Below are 19066 nucleotides of genomic sequence, written 5' to 3'. Positions count from 1 at the left end.
ATCCGAAGACCTGGACCCTGGGCCCCTCCCTCCTGACCAGGGCCACATGGGTACGTCAGAGAGAGGGGCCTCCTGGTTTGTGAGGAGTGTGAGGATCACCTCCCAGGGGCACCACGGAGACAGGGTGATCAGAGCAGCCAATGTCACTGCCATCGCGGCCCTCCCCAACATACCCCCTGGGTTTGGGTTCGCGGCTCTCTATTTCTTCCTGATTCAGCAGCTTCAGAAACCTCCCACTCAGCATCTCTACTTCCGGAGTGGGTAAGGAAGGGGAGGCTTAGGGGAACCTGACCGCCTCCCTGGGCAGCTGTTATGCAAACAAAGGAAGTGAGCCCTAAAAATGAAACTGAGAAGCCCCAAGGGGCCAGGGTGAGAGTCACCACTCGCTGAGAACCAGGTAGGCCAGCTTGCATCCCCTCCCCTAGGCCCAGCCCCCTGCCCCAGGACTCTGAATCCTACCTACCTTCAAGCCTCAATCTCTCAGGAACCCAACTATACCAGTCAGCTGTTCAGGCAGCAAGAATTTGGAGCACCTACAGAAGGCGAGCAATGTGAATAGAGTAAAACTAGGCTTCTTCGAAGAGCAGTGGTTCACAGGCCTGGGTCCCAAATCCTAAAGCCTCCCTAGCCCATATCACTGACCTTCTGCCTGAAAGGAAGTTCTTCCTTAGGTCTAACTGCAGTTCCTCCTGCTGCAGAAAGCAGGTTCTACTGGACTATAGGTTTCTTAAGGTGCCGCTGTATTCCCAGTGCCTCTGTTTCTGGTACACAACAGACTTTATAAATGTTGCTGAATTAGTGCTCCTTGTTCCATCCCCAGCCTGCCCTAACCCCTGCCCCACCCACACATGAATTAATTGAGCCAATACCCTTAAGCCCTTAAACAGTGTTACATACTGGCTCGCTAAATAATATGGAAATCAGTTACAGCCCATTCTGGAACCTGTAGTCCCCCACCTCCTGCCTGAGCAGTCACATCACATTATTCTGTCCCCCATACTTCCTGGGTATTTCCAGGGTGGTCAAGAAGCTCAGTGTATTGCCCGAGGGAGTGGGGTGAGATCTCAGGAAGATCTAACCTAGAGAACAGCCAAGGGGGGTCTGGTCATCTTGGGAGAGCTGGCCAGGGGAGCAGGCCCTGGGGTCTGTGGGGTAGGGTCCGAGATTTTGGGGATGGGGAGTAGTAGGAGGGGTGAGGTCTGGAGCAAATGTGGAGCCAGGGTGCCACCTAGCGGCTCCCTCACCTCCCCACCCCGGAAGCTCTTCCTTTCCCTCCTCCATACTCTTCTCTAAAGAAGGCAGTAACTTTCTGGGTGCCCAAAACAGGAGAGGCATTTTTCTTGCGTTGCTCTATTGAATTTCTCCCCCGGCCCTTCCATCACCGTTTTTGAGGATAAGAAACCCAAAGTCCCCAGAGATTAACTTGCCCAAGATCACTCAGCCTGGATTTGAGCCCAAGGCTCAGACTCCAAAACCCATCTGCTACATCTCCCAGGGCTTCGGCCAAGGCAGCTGTGAGCAAAAGGGGAAGTGTCAGCTTCTGGGCAAGGCAAGGGCAGAGGGGGACACAGGACAAGCGGGAAAGTACCAGTGCCTGGGATGGACCCAGCCATTCAGGCAGGGGGTGTGGGGTGTCCCCCCTGCTTAGAAACCACCCAGCATCACAGCTGCAACAGCACTTTATTGGAATCTGAGTCTATAGTTCCTATCAGGAGGTGAGGCCACCGGAGAAGCAGGGGTGAAGAACGGGGGACTTCAACTGGGGACAGTTGCCTCCAAACCGAACAAAACCCCAGGGAAAGTCCTCGTGCTGGGCCTCAAGCCAGCAGCTCTAGTCAAATCCCAGGGGCGCCAGTCAGCATGTGGAAACAAAGGGACCCGCACTGGGGACATACACGCAAGAGGATAAAAGCTCTTTGGCTTCAGAGTCAGATTGCCTTACCCCCACCCCACCCCAGAACAGGCTCCTCTCCCATCTCCCCCTTCACATTGGCAAAACACAGGCCCACCTCCCAGGGCCTGGAGTATTTGCATACATTTGCATACATTTGCATAGATAGCAGGTCCAGCTAAGGCCTTTTACTAGAGAAAGTGGCATCAGTGCAGGGCTGGTGATTCTGCTCTACTCTGTGAAGGCTATCCAAGGACACCAGACAAGCCAGGACAGAGTGCAGCCTCCGGGAGTTAGAGAACGCTGGGATCTTGGGCCAAGGCCATTCCCCATGGGGCAAGGCGTCAGCCCCGGTGCTGGTGACCGTGCCCCTCCCTGGGCCCCACAACTCTTGGGCTCTGCGAGTGCTTGTCCTTCTTCCCTGACCTGTGGGGAGGTGAGCAGGGGAGAAAGAGGCCTTTAGCGGACAATACCATGTGGTGACAAGGGTTCCCCCAGGAGAGAGGACCCTGCTCCTCCCAGTGACGCTGACTCGGGCAGGCACCACCAAGCATATGGGGGGAAACCCTGGTCTCCCAGGATGAAGGCTCCATTGAGGGAGGCAGGAAGGTGGGCAACTCCCTCGTCCCCTGGGCCACGCAGGTAGGGGCAGGGCAGGGCAACTCAGAAGAATTCCCCTGCCCAAAAAGAGGACTGCTCTCGGGTAGGCATAGGCCGTTTCCTGCCCTCAAGGGAAGAAAGGAAGCAGACCTGGATACCTCCTCTAAGGGAAGCCAGCTGGGGCATCCTCAAACTAACGACCCTTGCTCCTCACATCCTCCCAACTGCCTCTGTCCCGCCTGATTCAACTACCCACAGTTGCCCACCTCTTCTTCAGTGCTTTGTCTCCAAAGAAGTGGCCGAAGATGAAGTCCTCAAAGTCATCTACTTCATCATCATCACCTGTCTGTTGCACAGCCACCTCCTCCAAGCTGTCCTCCAGGGCATCCACAAAATCCCGGAAGCGGAGGCGGTCATGACGGAAGATGCCGTCCTCGCCAAAGAAAGCAGGTGAGAGGGGTAGCTCCTTGGTCAGCTGCCCAGCCCAGGGCAGCCGTGCCAGGTATGTTCTTAGCAGAGAGGCCAGCTCCTGTTGCCGCACTGGGGCTAGCTCTGCGCCGAAGAAAGTCAGGCCCTCCTGCCGGGCACACTCGTCCACACCTGAACAGCCCTGGGGCGCCCGGTACTTGGGCCTCAACAGCTCTGCCCAGGACGGCAGAGGGTCGTGCCTGTCCTTAGCCCCTTCCCTCCACCGGGGTTGCTTCTGCTTTTCTCCAGAGGAGCGGAAGCTACCGCTTTTCCTTGGGGGTTCCTTAGGGCCCTGTCGCTTGCCCTCCTTCTTGCTCCCCCACTCCTCCGCCCCCGGCCTGCCCTCCTGCCACCTTCCTGCCAGCTCCCTGTCCTCCTGAACTCCCCAGTTCTTCTTCCGTTCCCGGCCAGATTCTTCCTTCCCAGGCTTCCAGTGCTCAGCCTTCCGGCCCCTCTGCCCATCCCACCACTTTTCCTTTCCACTCCACTCCCTGGAATTCTGGAAGTGGGACTTCTGATGCCAGGCCTCTGAGGCATTGGCAGAGACCCCAGGGTCCTGGCCCCAGTTCCCCAGGCCCTGCAGTTTCTGGGCCAATCTGCGGCCCAGCTCAGCCAAGCCAGCGTGAGCTGGGCCCCCGCGGCCGGCATCCTGTAAGCTCCTCTCCAGATCTTGCTGTACAGACCCCAGCAGCCGCCGCTGCCTCTCCAGCTCTTGCCTTAATGCCTGTGCCTCAGCCTCCAGCTGTTCCTTCTGCTTCAGGAAGCTGAGTTCTGGCTCCTGCTCCCTGGGGCCTTGCTCCTTGATGGCCTTGTCACCCTGTGGGCCTCTACCCCAACTGAGGCACACCCCATCTGTGCCCCGGACACAGTCGGCCTCCAGCCCCTGGAGCCGGGCCCGCAGCTGCTGCAGCTCTGACTCCAGAGCCTGCTGGAAGGCTTCGCCCTGCTGCAGAGCCCCCCGGAGCCGGGTATTCTCCTCCTCTAGGCCTTTGGGCTGGTGCATCAGGCGCTGAAGCTCTTCCTTCTGGGCCTGGAATACAGTTTGGGATGAAGGAAGTCACCAAAAGTTCTTGTCAGGCTAGGCCCAATGCCTTCTACCCCAATTCCATTTCACTATAGTGGACAGGTGGCCTGAGCCCCTTTTATGGCCTGGAACACCCAGAGGATTTGGTGTTCACCCTCCACCCCATCTCCATCATGAATGAGACACAGGGATCCCCAAATTCCACCCTGGGTCTCAGCATCTATGTCTTTATATAAGCACACACTTCCTAGATTCACCTAAGGATAGCCAGTGTGTGGCTGTCATGGCCTTCCTTCTACCTCCCATACCTGGAGCACTGTTCATTGATCATGGCACTTGGCATGAGCCTTGGCATGGTCTTTAAATCCTTTTCCACACAATGCTTCAGGCAGACCACACCAATCAATCACAGGTGATACCATGTATGTTTCACATGCCATGTGAAACAGGTACGGCAGCCCTGGACCAAACCTTAGCACAAGGGAGGTGAACAGGGAAGTGGGAAGGTTCCCTGACTACGGTGGGAGAGGGGAGGGTCAGGATGTGTGAGCAAATAGGAAATACTCCTTTTGGGGAGGATGCTGAGACAGACACCTGGTCCAGGTTGGTTACCCTAGCCCAGCCCTTCCTGCCTGTGCCCACCTGCAGCTGGGCCTGCAGCAGCCGGATGTCCTGGTTCTCCTTGGCCAGCTTGTCCAGCAGAAGACCCATGTTCTGCAGGCTGGGGACACTGTCAGGAGGCACTGAGGCCTGCAGCTGTTCCCTTAGCCCATCCTGAGGGCAAAAGAACCTGTTACCCCATGCCACCCCATAGCCCAGGCTCTCCCCAGCCAGGCCCCACGTGCCTCTAGAAGCATTCACACATACCTGCCTGTCCCCCACAGCATCCAGCAGCTCAGGGTCCGACCCAGTGTCCGGAAGGACCTGCTCCCCTTCCTCCATGGGCCCTGTGGAAAGGGAAGTCCTGAGACTGGTCCCGAGGCACACAGAGCCCATTCCCCCCACCCCACCCCCGCCACTCGCAGTCACCGCTCCTGCTGGGGACGCACCCTGTGGCTGAGAGGTCAGTGCGGTAAAGGACCAAGGCGCCCCCTGAACAGCTGACAAGGCCAATAACTGAGAAACAACTGTGAGCCCCCAGCCCCGCTACTCCTGACCCAGAGAACCAGAGAACACACGCAACCCCCCCAGCACAGGCCACGCTCCTCCCTACTCACCAGTCTCGGACTCTGAGAGGCCACCTGAGGACAGAGACAGAGGAGAGTCTGGTGAGGCCCTCGGGGAGGGGTGAGGTGAGGTAGAGAGAACATGGCAGGAGGGCAGGCAGGCAGGTGTGGCAGCCCAAAGCCCCACCCGCAGAGGTGCCACTCACCTGAGAAGAGGAGGATCCCCAGGCCCAGCAGAACCAGGGCCCCGAGGAGGCACATGTTGAGGGAGATGCCCAGCTCCCCACCTGCACCCTCACCAGCAGCCTGGTTCTCCACAGCCAGGGGCGCCGCGGGCTGAGCTGGGCCAGCCTCCCGGCCCCGCCGTCTCCGCAGACCCTCCACATCCACGTCTGTGTCATCCTCACTGCTGGAGCAGCGGCCCTCCTCCCTGATCCAAGCTAGGAGAGCGGATAGGGACGGGGCAGTGAGGTGAGTGGAGAGATGGGAAGACACAGGGAGAGAGGGGAAGCAGAGGAAGGCACAGGGAGCTCCTCAGTCCTGACCCCAGAGAGGGGCACATGCAGGTCCTGCCCACTTCGGCCTGGGCATCAATGACTGCCCCTGCCCCGTCTACAGGCAGGAGACAGTGCTGTCGATCTCCAAGCTATTAAAGGCTCTTTCATCCTGAAAGCATCCTCCTTCCTCAGTGTGCACCGTGCATCAAACTTCTGCAGCTATCACCACCCTCCTGGGTCCCCTCCAAACTCTCTGGCTGCCCCTTCCTGTTCTCCCTCCCTGGCGCTTCCCTGATCCTAAAGGGGGTGGTCTCCCTGGCCGCACTTCAGGGTCTCTGCTCTTCTCACTGTCCACGCAGTCACAACTATCTCGTACCACTGACACCCGCTTCAGCGATGAGTCCTTATTGTGTAACTCCTGACTTGGCCTCACAGAGCTCCAGGGCTGTATGACTGTGTGACTGCCTACCGGCCACTCCCGCTGAAACCAAACGTTCCACACACTGCCCTGCCAACTGCCTCTTTTCTGGCGTTTCCCCAATTCAGGGACAGCTACCGCCACTGCCGCCTAGCTAACCTAAGCCCGCCCGCTCCACCTCACATCCAGACAGTTTCACAGTTCTATACTTAAACATCCTGACAGTCCGCCCCTCTTCACAACCCACACTGCACCTGCCTTAGTTCAGGTCTGCATCTGCTTTCTCTTTTTATTTTTTTTTAAATATTTTTACATTTTTATTTATTTTTACTTTTTGAGACAGGGTCTGTCTGGCTCTGTCACCCAGGCTGGAGTGCAGTGGTGTGATCACAACTCACTGTAATCTCTGCCTCCCAGGCTCAAGCAATCCTCCCACCTCATCCTCCCAAGTAGCTAGGACTACAGGCATGCGTCATTATGCCTGGTTGATTTGCTTTTTTTTTTTTTTTTTTGTACTTCTTGAAGACATGGTTTTTCACCATGTTTCCCAGGCTGGTCTCACACTCCTAAGCTCAAGTGATCCACCACCCACCTCGGCCTCCCAAAGTGCTAGGATTATAGGTGTGAGCCACCACACCCAGCCTATTCACTTATTTATTTACTTTTGAGGTAGAGTCTCCCTCTGTCACCCAAGCTGGAGTACAACGGTACAATCTTGGCTCACTGTAACCTCCACCTCCTGGGTTCAAGCAATTCTCCTGCTTCAGCTTCCCAAGTAGCTGGGATTACAGGCGCACGCCACCACACCGGCTAATTTTTGTATTTTTAATAGAGATGGGGCTTCATCATGTTGCCCAGGCTGGTCTCAAACTCCTGACCTCAGGTGATTCACCTACCTCAGCCTCGCAAAGTGCTGGGATTACAGGCATAAGCTACCATGCCCAGCCAGCTATTTTAATTTTCTTTAGAGACAGGGTCTCGCTCTGTTGCCCAGGCTGGAGTGCAGTGGGATGACCATCGCTCACTGCAGCCTTGAATTCCTGGGCTCAAGCGATCCTCCTGCCTCAGCCTCTCAAAGTGCTGGGATTACAGGCGCAAGCCACATGCCCAGCCCGGGTCTGCATTGTCTTTGCCTGACAGTTGCCTCCTAAATGGCCCTCAGGCCCTCCATCCTGTCACTCTTCAACAGGGACAAACTCCTATACTCCTCCACCACAAGCCTGGAACAGAGCTCCTTGGCACAAGCCAGGTGGTCCCCACTGCTTTGCTGATGCTGCAGCCTTGGCCTAGAATATTCTCTTTCCCCTGCCCTATCTACCGAAAGCTGGCTCTGTGCTCAGGACTCCAGTCCGATGCCACCTCTCACTGTCCCAGACTCTCCCTTGCCCTCAACCTGTCCCCTGACTGAACGGCCTCTCCCTCCTTTGGGAGTACCTTAATTACACTTCTGTACCTCTCTTGGGTCTGACGAGCATCTTGGCTCAGTCTGATCCGCTGCTTACATAGGCGGTAACCCCCCACCATCCCTCCCCCACAGGCCCAGAGCCAGCACAAGAAAGGGACTCCAGAAATGAGGGTTGAATTCTAGAAGCAAGAAAAGAGGAAGCCCCCCTAGCAGAGAGGAAAGAGTCAACCAGATGTGGGCCCTGCCCCTTACCAACAGTGTGACCTTGGTCAAGTCATTCAACCTTTCTGGGCCTCAACGTCCCAGGGGCAGTGGTGAGAAAGGAGGGCACCAAGCTGCTCAGCCCCAGGGCCTGGACCACAGCGGGTCGTGATGGCTGATCCCTCTCCCATACCTCTTAGAGGGAGAGTGACGGGAGAGGCAAGGAGGACTCTCACCTGCTTTGGGGGTTGAAGGCAGGCTCTGTGGCGGACTCCGGCCATCCTGGTCCTGTGTGTCTGGTCCCAGACCTGTCACCACGGGGGTCTCCTGCAAGTCTTCCTGGACTGCTGTGTCTCCTGGGCCAGGAGTCTCCACACCACAAATACCACCTTCCAGGGCGCCCTGACGCAGATGCAGCAGTGAGCAGCTGCTGGCTCCCCCTCCTGCCCCGCTCCCACAAGGAAGCTCCTCACCTTGACCTCAGTCTCCTCTGTCCGAACGGTGCCAGACTGGGGGCTTTCAGTCTGGAAGAGCGTCCCTGTGGCAGGAGAAAAGGCCCAGAAAAACCCACTGCCCCAGCTGAATTTCCCATGCAGCCCTCTGTCTCCCACAGGCCTCTACCAGGTTGGAAGGGGCAGGAAAAAGCCAGGGTGGAATGAGAAAAGGGGTTTGTCAACTGAGATTAATGAAGGAACTAAAACTAACCAGCCTCCCTTTCTCTGAGGAACCCGGGAAACCCCAAGATACGGAAAATAGCTTTGTCTGGTAAGCTACGTCCTAAGCAGGGCCTGGTACCTTCACCATCCACGGTCCCAGGTAATTCTTCCCCATCTGCCTTGGAGGGGCTGCGAGGGGCCTGCAGGGTTCTCTCGGGGTCTGGGTCCCTCCTGGAGGCCGGGCCGAGCGTCTCCACGGGCAGGCTCTGGGAGGAGGAGTGCAAGGAGAAAGCGCCACCCCCGAAAAGGGGCCCCCAGCCCACAACCCAGAATCACACGAGCTCGGTCACGAACCGGCCCCGAAAAGGGGCTCAGGACAGGGCCAAGTGCTTGGGCCATTCCCCAGCCTCACTCACGGAGAGGAGGAACTTTCAGGGACCGGGTTTCCACTATACAGAGCAGCACCACCAGACCAAGGCACTGGATGCAGTACAAACCTGGGGCCCTGCCTGCAGGAGGCCAGCTAGAGCCCAGGCCTCCCTCCCCTCAAGATCAGCAGCACTTCCTTCCCCATAGATGAACAACCCAGATATTACCGTACTACGGGTAGGAGGAAGGCGAGAGAACAAAGTCCCCTGGGTGCCTCCCGGGGCGTCCCTGCAGCTGCCCTCTCAACTGGCCAACGATTTCCATCTCCCAAGCCTTTCTGGCCTTCCCCACTGGCCCCTGACACTCCCCGGACACCCGTCTCCCAGCAGCTGCTCACAGAAGCCCAACCCACCCCAGCCACAGACAGCCTGTCTCCAGGGTGCTCTCAGCCTGGACCTCCAGCCTGGCCACACAGCCTGAGCCTCTTCCCTCTTGTGTACTCCCCTTCTGCAAGCCCCTGGCTTGCCGCCCTCCCTGTGGCTCCTATGATCCCTTTGAGAATAATGTTTCCCTTTAGTATGTGTCTTTGCCATTTTCAAAGCATTTTTATTCTCATGGTCTCCCCTACAAGGCAAAAATCATGAGCCCCATTTTACAGGAAAGGACGGAGGGGTGAAATGGCATGCCCAAGGTCCCCCAGCTGTCAGCAAAGACACCCCAGCAGGAGGCCAGGGCTCTGAGAGCCTCGCGCCTGTCTGCACGTACCTGCCTCCCCTCTGCCAGCGAGTCCCAGTCCATGTGTCCTGCTCCAGGATTATCCCCAAAGTCAACTCCTTCCTCCCAGCTGGGTTCCTCAAGGGCACCTCCAACTCCACGTGCTGAAACCGAGCTCCTCCCTCCTTCCCCCCCGGCGTCTCTGACACACAAAGCCATCGCTCGGTCCTGGGACCCTCAGAGATGCCTTTGACAAATGTGTGCCATCCCTTCTCTAGCTACTCAGTTCCCCATCCCTGCCAGCCCCCTTCTCCCTTCTCAGTGGGCTACTGCTCCACCATCTGCTACCTGGACCACTGCAGGGGCCGTCAGAACACTCTGTTTCTGTTCCCACCCAGCCCACACAGCGGCTTCACCCTGTCCAAGACAATGACTGTCCTGATCCCTCTAACTCAAAGCCCCACATGAATTTCCCATCAGGATGAGGCCTGAATGCCTCAGCCAGGCCCTCCAGGTCTCTTCTAGGGGTTCCCAGGCTCTGCCCCCAACCTCACTCCAACACTGGCTCTGACCCACACCTCCACATAACCCATGGGCTCCCCACAGTCTCCCCCAGCGTGGCTTTCCCCTCTATCGCCTCGGGACCTTTGTTCACACTGGTCTCTCCATTTGAAGTCCCTCCCTGCTTCTCCCAGCTTATCCAACTGGTACCCTTCCTTCATGGCATGAACCAAGTGCCAATAACTGTCCCCTGGGGCCAGATCTCCTTCTTCCTGCTCCTGGAGATCCTCTAGCAGCCAGCAGGAAGTGATGTGGGTGATCATCAGGACCAAGGAAAGGAACCCACCCACAAAGAAGCCCAGCACTGCAGAAACACCCCCCAACCCCACCCCCACGGTTCCCAGGCCCGCTCTTCCTACCTCGGAGCCAGCAAGCACCCAGCTATTATCAGAGTCTGGGCAGGAGGCCATAGTTGCTGAAGTCTCTGAGGCTGCTGTGGCTGCCACCTGCAGAAGAAAGCTCTCTTAAGGATGGGAGCTCCCTTCAGGAGAGGCTGGATGCAGAAAGCAGCCTTGGCTGGGTTCCAAGGTTCAAGTGCTGGGCAGCAGCCTCCAGAACCAAGCCCAGTTCCAGTTCTTCTCTCCCTGACACCTCAACTCTTCTAAGCAGGCCGGGCGCGGTGGCTCAAGCCTGTAATCCCAGCACTTTGGGAGGCCGAGGCGGGTGGATCACGAGGTCAAGAGATCGAGACCATCCTGGTCAACATAGTGAAACCCCGTCTCTACCAAAAATACAAAAAATTAGCTGGGCATGGTGGCACGTGCCTGTAATCCCAGCTACTCAGGAGGCTGAGGCAGGAGAATTGCCTGAGCCCAGGAGGCGGAGGTTGCGGTGAGCCGAGATCGCGCCATTGCACTCCAGCCTGGGTAACAAGAGCGAAACTCCGTCTCAAAAAAAAAAAAAAAAAAAAAAAAACAACTCTTCTAAGCAGTATTTGCCTTGCAAATTAGAATCTGCCAAGAGCCACAGAGAAGCCAGCCTCTTCCAGGGACCAACAGGGTCTTGGAAAACTGAACTGACCTTGAAAGGTCAAAGTAGCATAGGCTGGAAAGGCTCTGGGGAATTCCAGTCCAACCCCCTGACATTATAGTCAGGGAAGATGACGCCCAGAAAGGCTGACAGACTTGCCTTGCCAATAAGAAGACTTGTTAGTAAGAGCAAGGAAAACAACACAGCCCTCCCTTCACAACACCAGGCACCTCCACAATCACTACCTTCTCCCCCAGGACCCAGAAGGGAAGACTCGATGGCCTCCCACCACTTGCCCTGCATAAGTCCTTGGTATGGTCTGGTTCAGAGGTTCTCAATCTTGGCTGCACGTTGGAATCACCTACGATTCTGATTCAATTGAGTTAGGGGGTATGCCCAGGCATGGGTCTTTTTAAAAACCTCTCAAATGGCCGGGCGCGGTAGCTCAAGCCTGTAATCCCAGCACTTTGGGAGGCCGAGGCGGGCGGATCACAAGGTCAAGAGATCGAGACCATCCTGGTCAACATGGTGAAACCCCGCCTCTACTAAAAATACAAAAAATTATCTGGGTATGGTGGCGCGTGCCTGTAATCCCAGCTACTCGGGAGGCTGAGGCAGGAGAACTGCCTGAACCCCGGAGGCGGAGGTTGTGGTGAGCCGAGATCGCGCCATTGCACTCCAGCCTGGGTAACAAGAGCGAAACTCCGCCTCAAAAAAAAAAAAAAAAAAAAAAAAAAACCTCTCAAATGATTCTCATGCACAGCCAGGGTTGAGAACCACTGGCCCAGCTTAGATCCACCTGGATTCACCTTTGATAAGTCTCCTTGTCACTCTCATTCTCCATTCTAAATTCTGTTTACCTTCTTAGTCATCTCCAGAGTTTGGTCTCAGGGAACTTGAAGGTGACTGGGAAAATGGACTTACAGCACCTGTCATGTACACATCACTTTACAGCTTGCAAAGAATAGACAAAAATCAGAGCTGTGGTCCTGCCCCCTGTTAATCCGCTCTGATTTGACAGGGATGGGGGAGGGAATTACTTCAGTTTCCAAAGCCTGATTGACACAAAGCAGGGTAAGAAGAGAGGGATCCACCCCTGCATCCCAGGCCAAGATAGTTCCCTCAGGCAGCTCCTACTGGGACCAGGCATAAAGGGGGAAGGGTGGATGAGCTGACCTCTCAAGAGTACTGGATTGTGATCTTTCAGAAAAGGATAAATGGCTGCTTCCGGAAAGGAAACTCCGGAAAAGCAAAGTGAGGCCGGGAAAGTATGGCAGTTCTACCTTTAAAACCAATCACATTATCCCCTTCTGTTTGAGCGTTTTCAAGTCCTGCGTGGTGCCCTAAATAACCGTCTGTGGCTCCTGCCAGTAAAGATCCAAGTCTTGGACAGGTCTTTCTCAATTACCATCCTCCCAGACTCACCCACCCATCCCACACGGAGACAGGAGAATGGTTGCAATGACTTCCCTGTACCAAGTCCAACAGGACACCCTGGCATGCATCTATAGGTATCCATAGAGCCACGGCTGTTCAGCCTTCCGCTTGTGGGCCCGTCCCCCGCCATTGTCATCATCTCCCCATCCCCAGTTGCTTCGTGTGACTGTTAACAGGTGGTGGCAGGAAGGAAGTGGCAGCAGCTTGGGCTGAAGTCCCTGTTTATCCCTAGCTGTGTGTACAGCCTGCTCAGGTCCCCTAGAACCAGGCACCATGGCAACCACAGTGATGTCAGACCCACTGTCTCCATGGAAACCAGCAAAGGTATTTGGGTCAACAAAACAAACACTTATGAGACCCAAGTAAGAGACACTCTTGAACCCCTATACTCAGGGTCCCAAACCCTGACACCTCTCTCTTGGTTAGGTTAACCTAAGATTAAAAAAATATATCCCTCTTCTCCCAAGCCAGCATCTCACTGCCTTATTAGGAAGTTCCTTCTGCTGTCTAATCTCCACCCTTCCCTGCTGTGTTTCCAGATCTTTTTCTTTTCATCGACCTTCTGGAAGAAAAACCACCTCCACTCCCTCCCCCCACCCCCTTCTTTTCATTCAGGCAGGATTCAACAAACACCTCCTGTAAGGATTATGACAGGGACTTCTGCTATTTCTAAAAAACAGCTAAAGGGGGAGCTCTCCCACTCAGTACAAAGCTAGGAAGTCTCGCCTCTAGTTGATTTCAACCCCTTGAACAGTTGCTCCCCCAAATCTCTAAAGCAAAGGATCTAGGGCCACTTGCCTGGGGTACCCAGAGCAAGTTCCTGTTTTGTTAGCGTCGGCACCTGACCCTCCGCCCCCAGCCCAGAAATGAAAAGCAGCTCATTCCTTTTAGAGTTCCGCCTTCCCTTTTCCTTTTATCACTCCCCTTTCACAGGGAATCCGTGGACCCCTACCCAGCAAAGGAATTACCTGACCCAGCTCTTGCTTCGGTCTTCAGCTTAACTTGTTGCTGCCTCCCCTTCGTTTGCAGCCCAAGTGATCATGTGACCAGAAACTGACCAATGAAAAGTCAACTTCCCCAAGGGGGCGTAAACTTTCGGCCAATAAGAGCAGAAATTGAGAGCCCGAGGAAGGGAACGGAGGTCTAACTACACAGCGCCTACTCTTGGGCTTACCTCCTGGTGGACGACCAGGGTCCCAGCCGAATCTCGAGTTACCTGCCCTTCTTTCCCAGTGTTTAAAGTTTCTAGAAGGAACCTCCCACACTGAAAGGCAGAGTGCCGTCTCCTGAGATGACGCGGACAAGCGGCCAGGTTGGCCCCAAGACAGACGGAGACAGCTGTGAGATGGGGGAAGGGAGAGGGATGGGTCGCAAACCAGGGCGTGGAAATAGCCCTCTTGCCATTCTCCCCAACCTGCTCCAGCACAGATTGCTTAAAAGATGCCATTGCTACTTTAAAAAATGGTTAAGGGGTGGGAACGATGTCAAAAACATCCCAAAATGAAATTTGCTAAAACAGGCGCAGCCCTTCCCGTCACCCTTAGAGCTACACTTGCTCCCTAACCCAAACAACTGGGAGGTGGGTGGGGTGCTAAACCAAGGAGAGCTCAAGCACTTGTCTTCCAGAGGCCTTGGTGCCAAATCCGTCTGGCTCCAGGCCTGGCCCAGGAATATGCTCAGAAAGGAAACTTTGTCACAGCGGAGACATAGGGGGATGGGTGGGGAAACACAGGCCTCCCTTGGCTCAGCAGCTTATACCAGGGTCAGCTTAGGGGCCAGATCTGCCATTCCCACTTCCAGGGAGTATGTATCTCCTCAATACCTAACCACCCTACCCAGCAGTGATAGTGGTTCACTGCAGCCTTTTCACACAGCAACAGCAAGGAGTCCTTTTCTGGGATTTTCAAGTCATTTTATTAATCCAACAGTACAAAAGACACCCCCCCCACCACCACCACCACCGCCGCATTCTGCCATCACTGTCTTCCAAAAAAGTAGTGGAGTGAGAGGGCCAGGGAGCAGATCCAGCAAAGACACTCCCCCAGGAGCCATTTTACAAAATGCAGCGGGGGGGGGGGGGGGGGGAAGACAACACAAAAATAGCAACAGATAAATGAGGCCAACAGAACCACAAACACAAGAGCTGAGCGGGGTTGGGGGGGGTGCCATCTCTGCCGTCTTAGTGTGGGGGACACTGGGAGCAATGCCCAGAGGTCTGCTCTCTCTCCTCAGGGCCTCAAAGGCTGTCGGCTCCACCAGCAGGGTCTTCTCTCCTCATGCCAGGAACTCAAGAGAAGTGGGGGTAAGGGACCACCAGGTCTATACCTCAAGCTGGGAGACCACTAACTTCTCTGAGGAGGACCACACACATGCCTGCCTTCCCCACCCCACGGAGGAACATGGAGAACCGAAAAGGAGAACGAGCAGCGACGAGGTCCTGATCAGGCCCCAGGCCCGTGTCTGGCAGGCAGTGCTTAAAAAATTAAAAAATACAAATAAAGCCCAGTGCAGGCCTTTGGCTGAGAGGAAAGAGAATTGCTAATCACCAGGCCCAAGAGGATATGAAAGAATAGCATGGAAAAGAGAAGCAACGAACTCCAGGTTCCTCTACCTTTGAGTACCATGGCAATGAGGATGCCACCGCATCCCCTACCCACAGGATGTAAGAGGGCCTCACTTGGATCCTTTCATCGACGAGAAAATGAGGTATAAGGGCTCTGCGCCTTTCCAAGCTTTCCTTCAATCGAGCCAGGAAGGTAGGGGAATAAGGGCGCTCAAAGTTGTAGAACACATGAAGTATCATGTGCAACAGATGGGCTGCAGGGAGGAGGAGGGTACCACCGAAGTCCAGACTTCCAGGACAGCCCAAACTTCAAATATTCTGGTCTGTCAGATAACATATCCCAATTTTTGGCAAAAATATGGTCATCAGGAGAAAAGCATGAGAGGCTGAGAAAGGACCAGTGACTTTGGTATGAGGAAGATACGTCCTGACGGCATCTCTCACCTACTGTTTTGAAGCCCCAAATCACCAAGAAACTGCCATAACCAGGGTTATGCTTCTTCAGGCTATTTGGTTCTCTGAGGGGGAAGGAGTTGGGTAAGTCTTGGAGGAAGCAAAGGAGTGGGTAGAAAAAGGGGGAAATCCCCATTTATTCCCTAAAGCTGTCTCACAGAGCCCATAAAAGGGCTACTGCAGGGATGGCAAGACCCCAATTCCTCTGGCCAGAAACCTTTAACACTTGACTCCAAAAACTAAGGCTGGAGCTGTGGGGCTCGGTAGGGGTATTAGGCACAGGTGTTAGGGGCATCCATCATCAGCAGAGGGAACACCCCTGCCCTCTGGATCTTCCTCCAGCCCCTTTACTCTTGCAGCCTCCAGAAATAGCCACAAAACGGCTCTGCTCAGCAGGGCTTTGGTTTCCTGGATCTCTGTAGATCTCAACATGTGTTTCCCAAAAAAGTGAGCAATCCAGGCTCTTCTGCCTGCCCACCTCAATTCCTTTTCTGCTCCCAGGAGCCACTGTTTCTGCCCCATGGGGACGGAAAGCCAGCGGAAACAAGGACCAAGAGCCAGACATCAAAAAAATCACCCTGGAAGAGCAGGGAGAGACATGTGCACTTCCCTGGGCCATTTCGCCAGCATCACCCATCGTTAGCAGCCACAAGCTGCCCCATGCCCTCACGGATGTAGACAGACTGGATCTCCTTGGTCTTGAGGCAGAGATCACAGGCCCAGACGGCAGAGGCTTCAGTGGTCAGCAGCCCATAGGCGCTCTCAGTCATGCCTGTGCACTCACGATGGAACCACTTCTGGCAGGAGGCCTCACACAGAATGGCATCCTGGTCGTCGTTCACCTCACTCCGACAGGCACCACATGGGTACACCAAGCCTGGGGGAGGCTGGGGCCCAGAGCCCCCACCTGCCTTGCCAGGAGGTGCCAAGTTGGCATCTGGAGTGCCCCCACCCCGCCCACTGCTGTTCGGGGGGAAACTGGGCTGGTTTCCATTAACAGCAGCAGCCGGGGAGCCTGAGTGGGGCTCCTGGGGAAAAGCAGTAGGAGCAGGTGGATTCAAGGGCTTCCCCCCATCCTCACCACCAGGGCCAGGAAAGCCAGGGTCCGGACCAGGAAAGGGACTTGTGTTGGGGGGCAGGCTGGGGAGCCCCTGACCAGGTCTCTGGAGAGGAGAAGGGCCAAAAGGAGCCCCTGGCTGAGCAAATCGTTGGGACAGAGAAGGTGGGCCCAGCTCTGGTCTGGGAGGCTGTCCCATGGTGGGTGAGATCATGGGACCAAATCCCCCCACTGGGCCTGGCATCATCTGCCCACTAGGAGGACTAAAGTTTTGACCCAGAGGCTGGTTGAAGGGTTGGCTGGGAAAGTTCATGTTGCCTGGGGGTGGGTAGCCGGGGCCCTGGGGGGGCATGTTGAAGGCAGGGCCCATAGGATTCGGAGGGAACGGGGGTGGCTGTCGACGAAGGGGCTGGGGACCCCCTCCACCTCCAGTGCCATAGCCTGGGGGTACCTGGCCGGCCATGCCCCCCTGCACACGGAAGCCTCCAAAGGGCACAGGACTGCCAAGGAATGGAGGGGCTGCACCCCCCACCTTAGGGGCTCCGAAGTCATCTTCAAAAGGGTTGGATGCAACCAGGTGATCCACCATGGGAGTCGGGGGTGGTGCAAACTCCGTCAGATGTGAGTATGCAGGGCCCTAGTGGGAAACAGTTGAGGGAAAGAGGGTCATGGAGGGAAGCACAGAACTAAACCAAGAGAGCACTGCCAAAACAATACACATTTTGGAAACTGATAGTGGGCAGGTCAGGTCTAAAATCAATATGGATCACAGGCCAGGCCCAGTGGCTCACACCTGTAACCCTACCACTTTGGGAAGCTGAGGCAGGATTCCTTGACCCCAGGAGTTTGAGCCCAGCCTAGTAGACAAAGTAAGACTCTGTGACTACAAAAAAAAAAAAAAAAAAAAAAAAAAAGACCAGAGAGGTGGAGAGTGGAACCCGCATAGTGCAGTAACTGCGTTAAAAATAGGCAGAACTAGGATGAAATCCCAGCTCTGACCCTGAACAACCTCAAGACTGTGGAGCACAGATTTAACATTTTTAACCCCCAGATTTCTCGTCCATAAAATAGGGATAATGCCTATCTCCCCAAACTGCTGAAGCATGTTAGCACAATCCCCGGCACTAAAAAAGGCTCAGTAAGCGGTACGTATTACATTCTCATCATGAGGAAACCAGGATAGGAAACATGGAAGAGACCTGGAAACCTGCCTGGTAAGAACTTGGGTCGAATCATCCATCTCTTAGGAGAAGATACTTTCTCCTCTATTTGTTATAAGGTTCAGGGAAAGAACCAGAAACGGACCAAGAAAGACAGTTCTCTCTCCTCCCTGTAGCTGATGGAAGATACAGATACTGGAACGGCAGAGTAGAGAGCGTGCCGCCAAGGGGCTGCTGGGAAATACTCCCACCACCAAACACCATTCACCTGAGTATTTGACTTTCTTCGCTTCTTTTCTGGGCTCTTCATTTGCAGACCTGGAAGAGCAGCAAAAGGAAGACGCAGACAAGTTTCCCTGAGGTTTCCCCAACCTCTTTTCTCTCAGCCATGCTCTGAGGAACTCCTTTGACGTCAATACATACTTATTTATTTAGCAAATGCTAACAAGGGATGCAATATGAAAAACAGATTGAAGATGATCATACCCTCAGCTACGTCTTCTTTTAAGTGAGAGATGTCCCATCTTTCGATCTCCTCAAGCTCCAAGTGACTACTGAATTGCATGTGGCTCCAAACCCTACAGTCCTCAATGTGTGACACCTGCCCCCAACCCCTGGAGAGCTACACCCACCCATCCTTTTCACCTGAGCCTCCCTTCAGGCCCTTCAGCCTGTGAAACACCCTCCGCCCACCACCTCTCCCCTCTGAGGTTCCCAACTCCGGGATCTCTGCATCCCCCGCCCCTCGCAGCGCTCTCACCGGCCTTGCCCTGCTTCCTCCCGGTGCTGGGCGGCGCAGGGGGCGGTGCGGGGCCGCCACCACCCTCCAGCTTGTCCGGTGGGGGCGGCGCCGAGGCGGCCATGGAGTGGGGGACCAGGGTCAGCGGCGGCGGGGGATGGAGGCGCCCTCGAGCTGCACCATCGCCCAGAAAGGGAGTCAGAGGCAGCACAGGCCCCCGAGCTGCAGCAACCCCAATGTGCGGCGACCGGAAAGCGCCGAGCCGAAACGCGAACTGCGCGCTCTATTTAGACTCGCTGCCCGCCAGCGGCGGCAGCAACCGGAACCGGAACTCGGCGCGGCTACCACCACTGAGCGCGGCGGGGAGGGGGAGAAAGGACCGGCCGAGACTCTACGCTTGAAAGCCTGCGAGGGGCGAAGCGTGCCACGGCACCGCGCGAGTGGAGACGGTCGTTTCCGCTAGCGGGCCACCCACACCAGCTGACCAAGGGGCGGCGGCGCGCGGCGGCCCTGCTAGTGGATCGTACCATCCCGGGCGGAGGAGCCGCCGCGGAGGGGCACGCGCGAGCCGGCGGCGCGCCCGGAAGTCCCAGGCAGCCCGGGGACCGGCGTGGGGGCGCCAGAGCCACCCCCTCCGCGGACGCGACATCCCCACGGAGACGGTGGCGCGGTACGGCCCACCCTGCCGCGCCCCAACTCTGCAGACCCCCCAGCTTCC

The 19066-nt window shown here is 55.8% G+C and overlaps 1 protein-coding gene across 4 annotated transcripts; it reads right to left on the bottom strand.

The window, feature by feature from the left end:
- Window positions 1-1663: 1663 nt before the first annotated feature.
- PBXIP1 (PBX homeobox interacting protein 1) lies at window positions 1664-18691 on the bottom strand. Of its 4 annotated transcripts, none has more exons than XM_074389801.1 (13): window positions 18370-18691; window positions 17878-17927; window positions 16982-17086; window positions 10330-10416; window positions 8466-8592; window positions 8144-8208; window positions 7907-8072; window positions 5356-5589; window positions 5201-5224; window positions 4851-4930; window positions 4626-4757; window positions 2758-3989; window positions 1664-2317 (listed from the first exon to the last, which is right to left on the bottom strand). In XM_074389801.1, the coding sequence occupies exons 1-13, from the start codon at window positions 18470-18472 to the stop codon at window positions 2236-2238; spliced, it is 2487 nt and encodes an 828-aa protein (XP_074245902.1). In that variant the 5' UTR covers window positions 18473-18691; the 3' UTR covers window positions 1664-2235. The 4 variants fall into 4 exon arrangements, with proteins under 4 accessions (XP_074245902.1, XP_074245903.1, XP_003937810.1 ...); XM_074389802.1 differs by having other exon boundaries at window positions 17878-18050; window positions 18370-18448; XM_003937761.4 differs by lacking the exons at window positions 16982-17086; window positions 17878-17927; window positions 18370-18691 and adding an exon at window positions 13345-13442.
- Window positions 18692-19066: the final 375 nt, after the last annotated feature.

The sequence above is a fragment of the Saimiri boliviensis genome, chromosome 19 (genome assembly GCF_048565385.1).
Source record: "Saimiri boliviensis isolate mSaiBol1 chromosome 19, mSaiBol1.pri, whole genome shotgun sequence".
Lineage (NCBI taxonomy): Eukaryota > Metazoa > Chordata > Mammalia > Primates > Cebidae > Saimiri > Saimiri boliviensis.
Note: the sequence above shows the minus strand (reverse complement) of the source record. Positions and strands in the feature narration are given on the sequence as shown.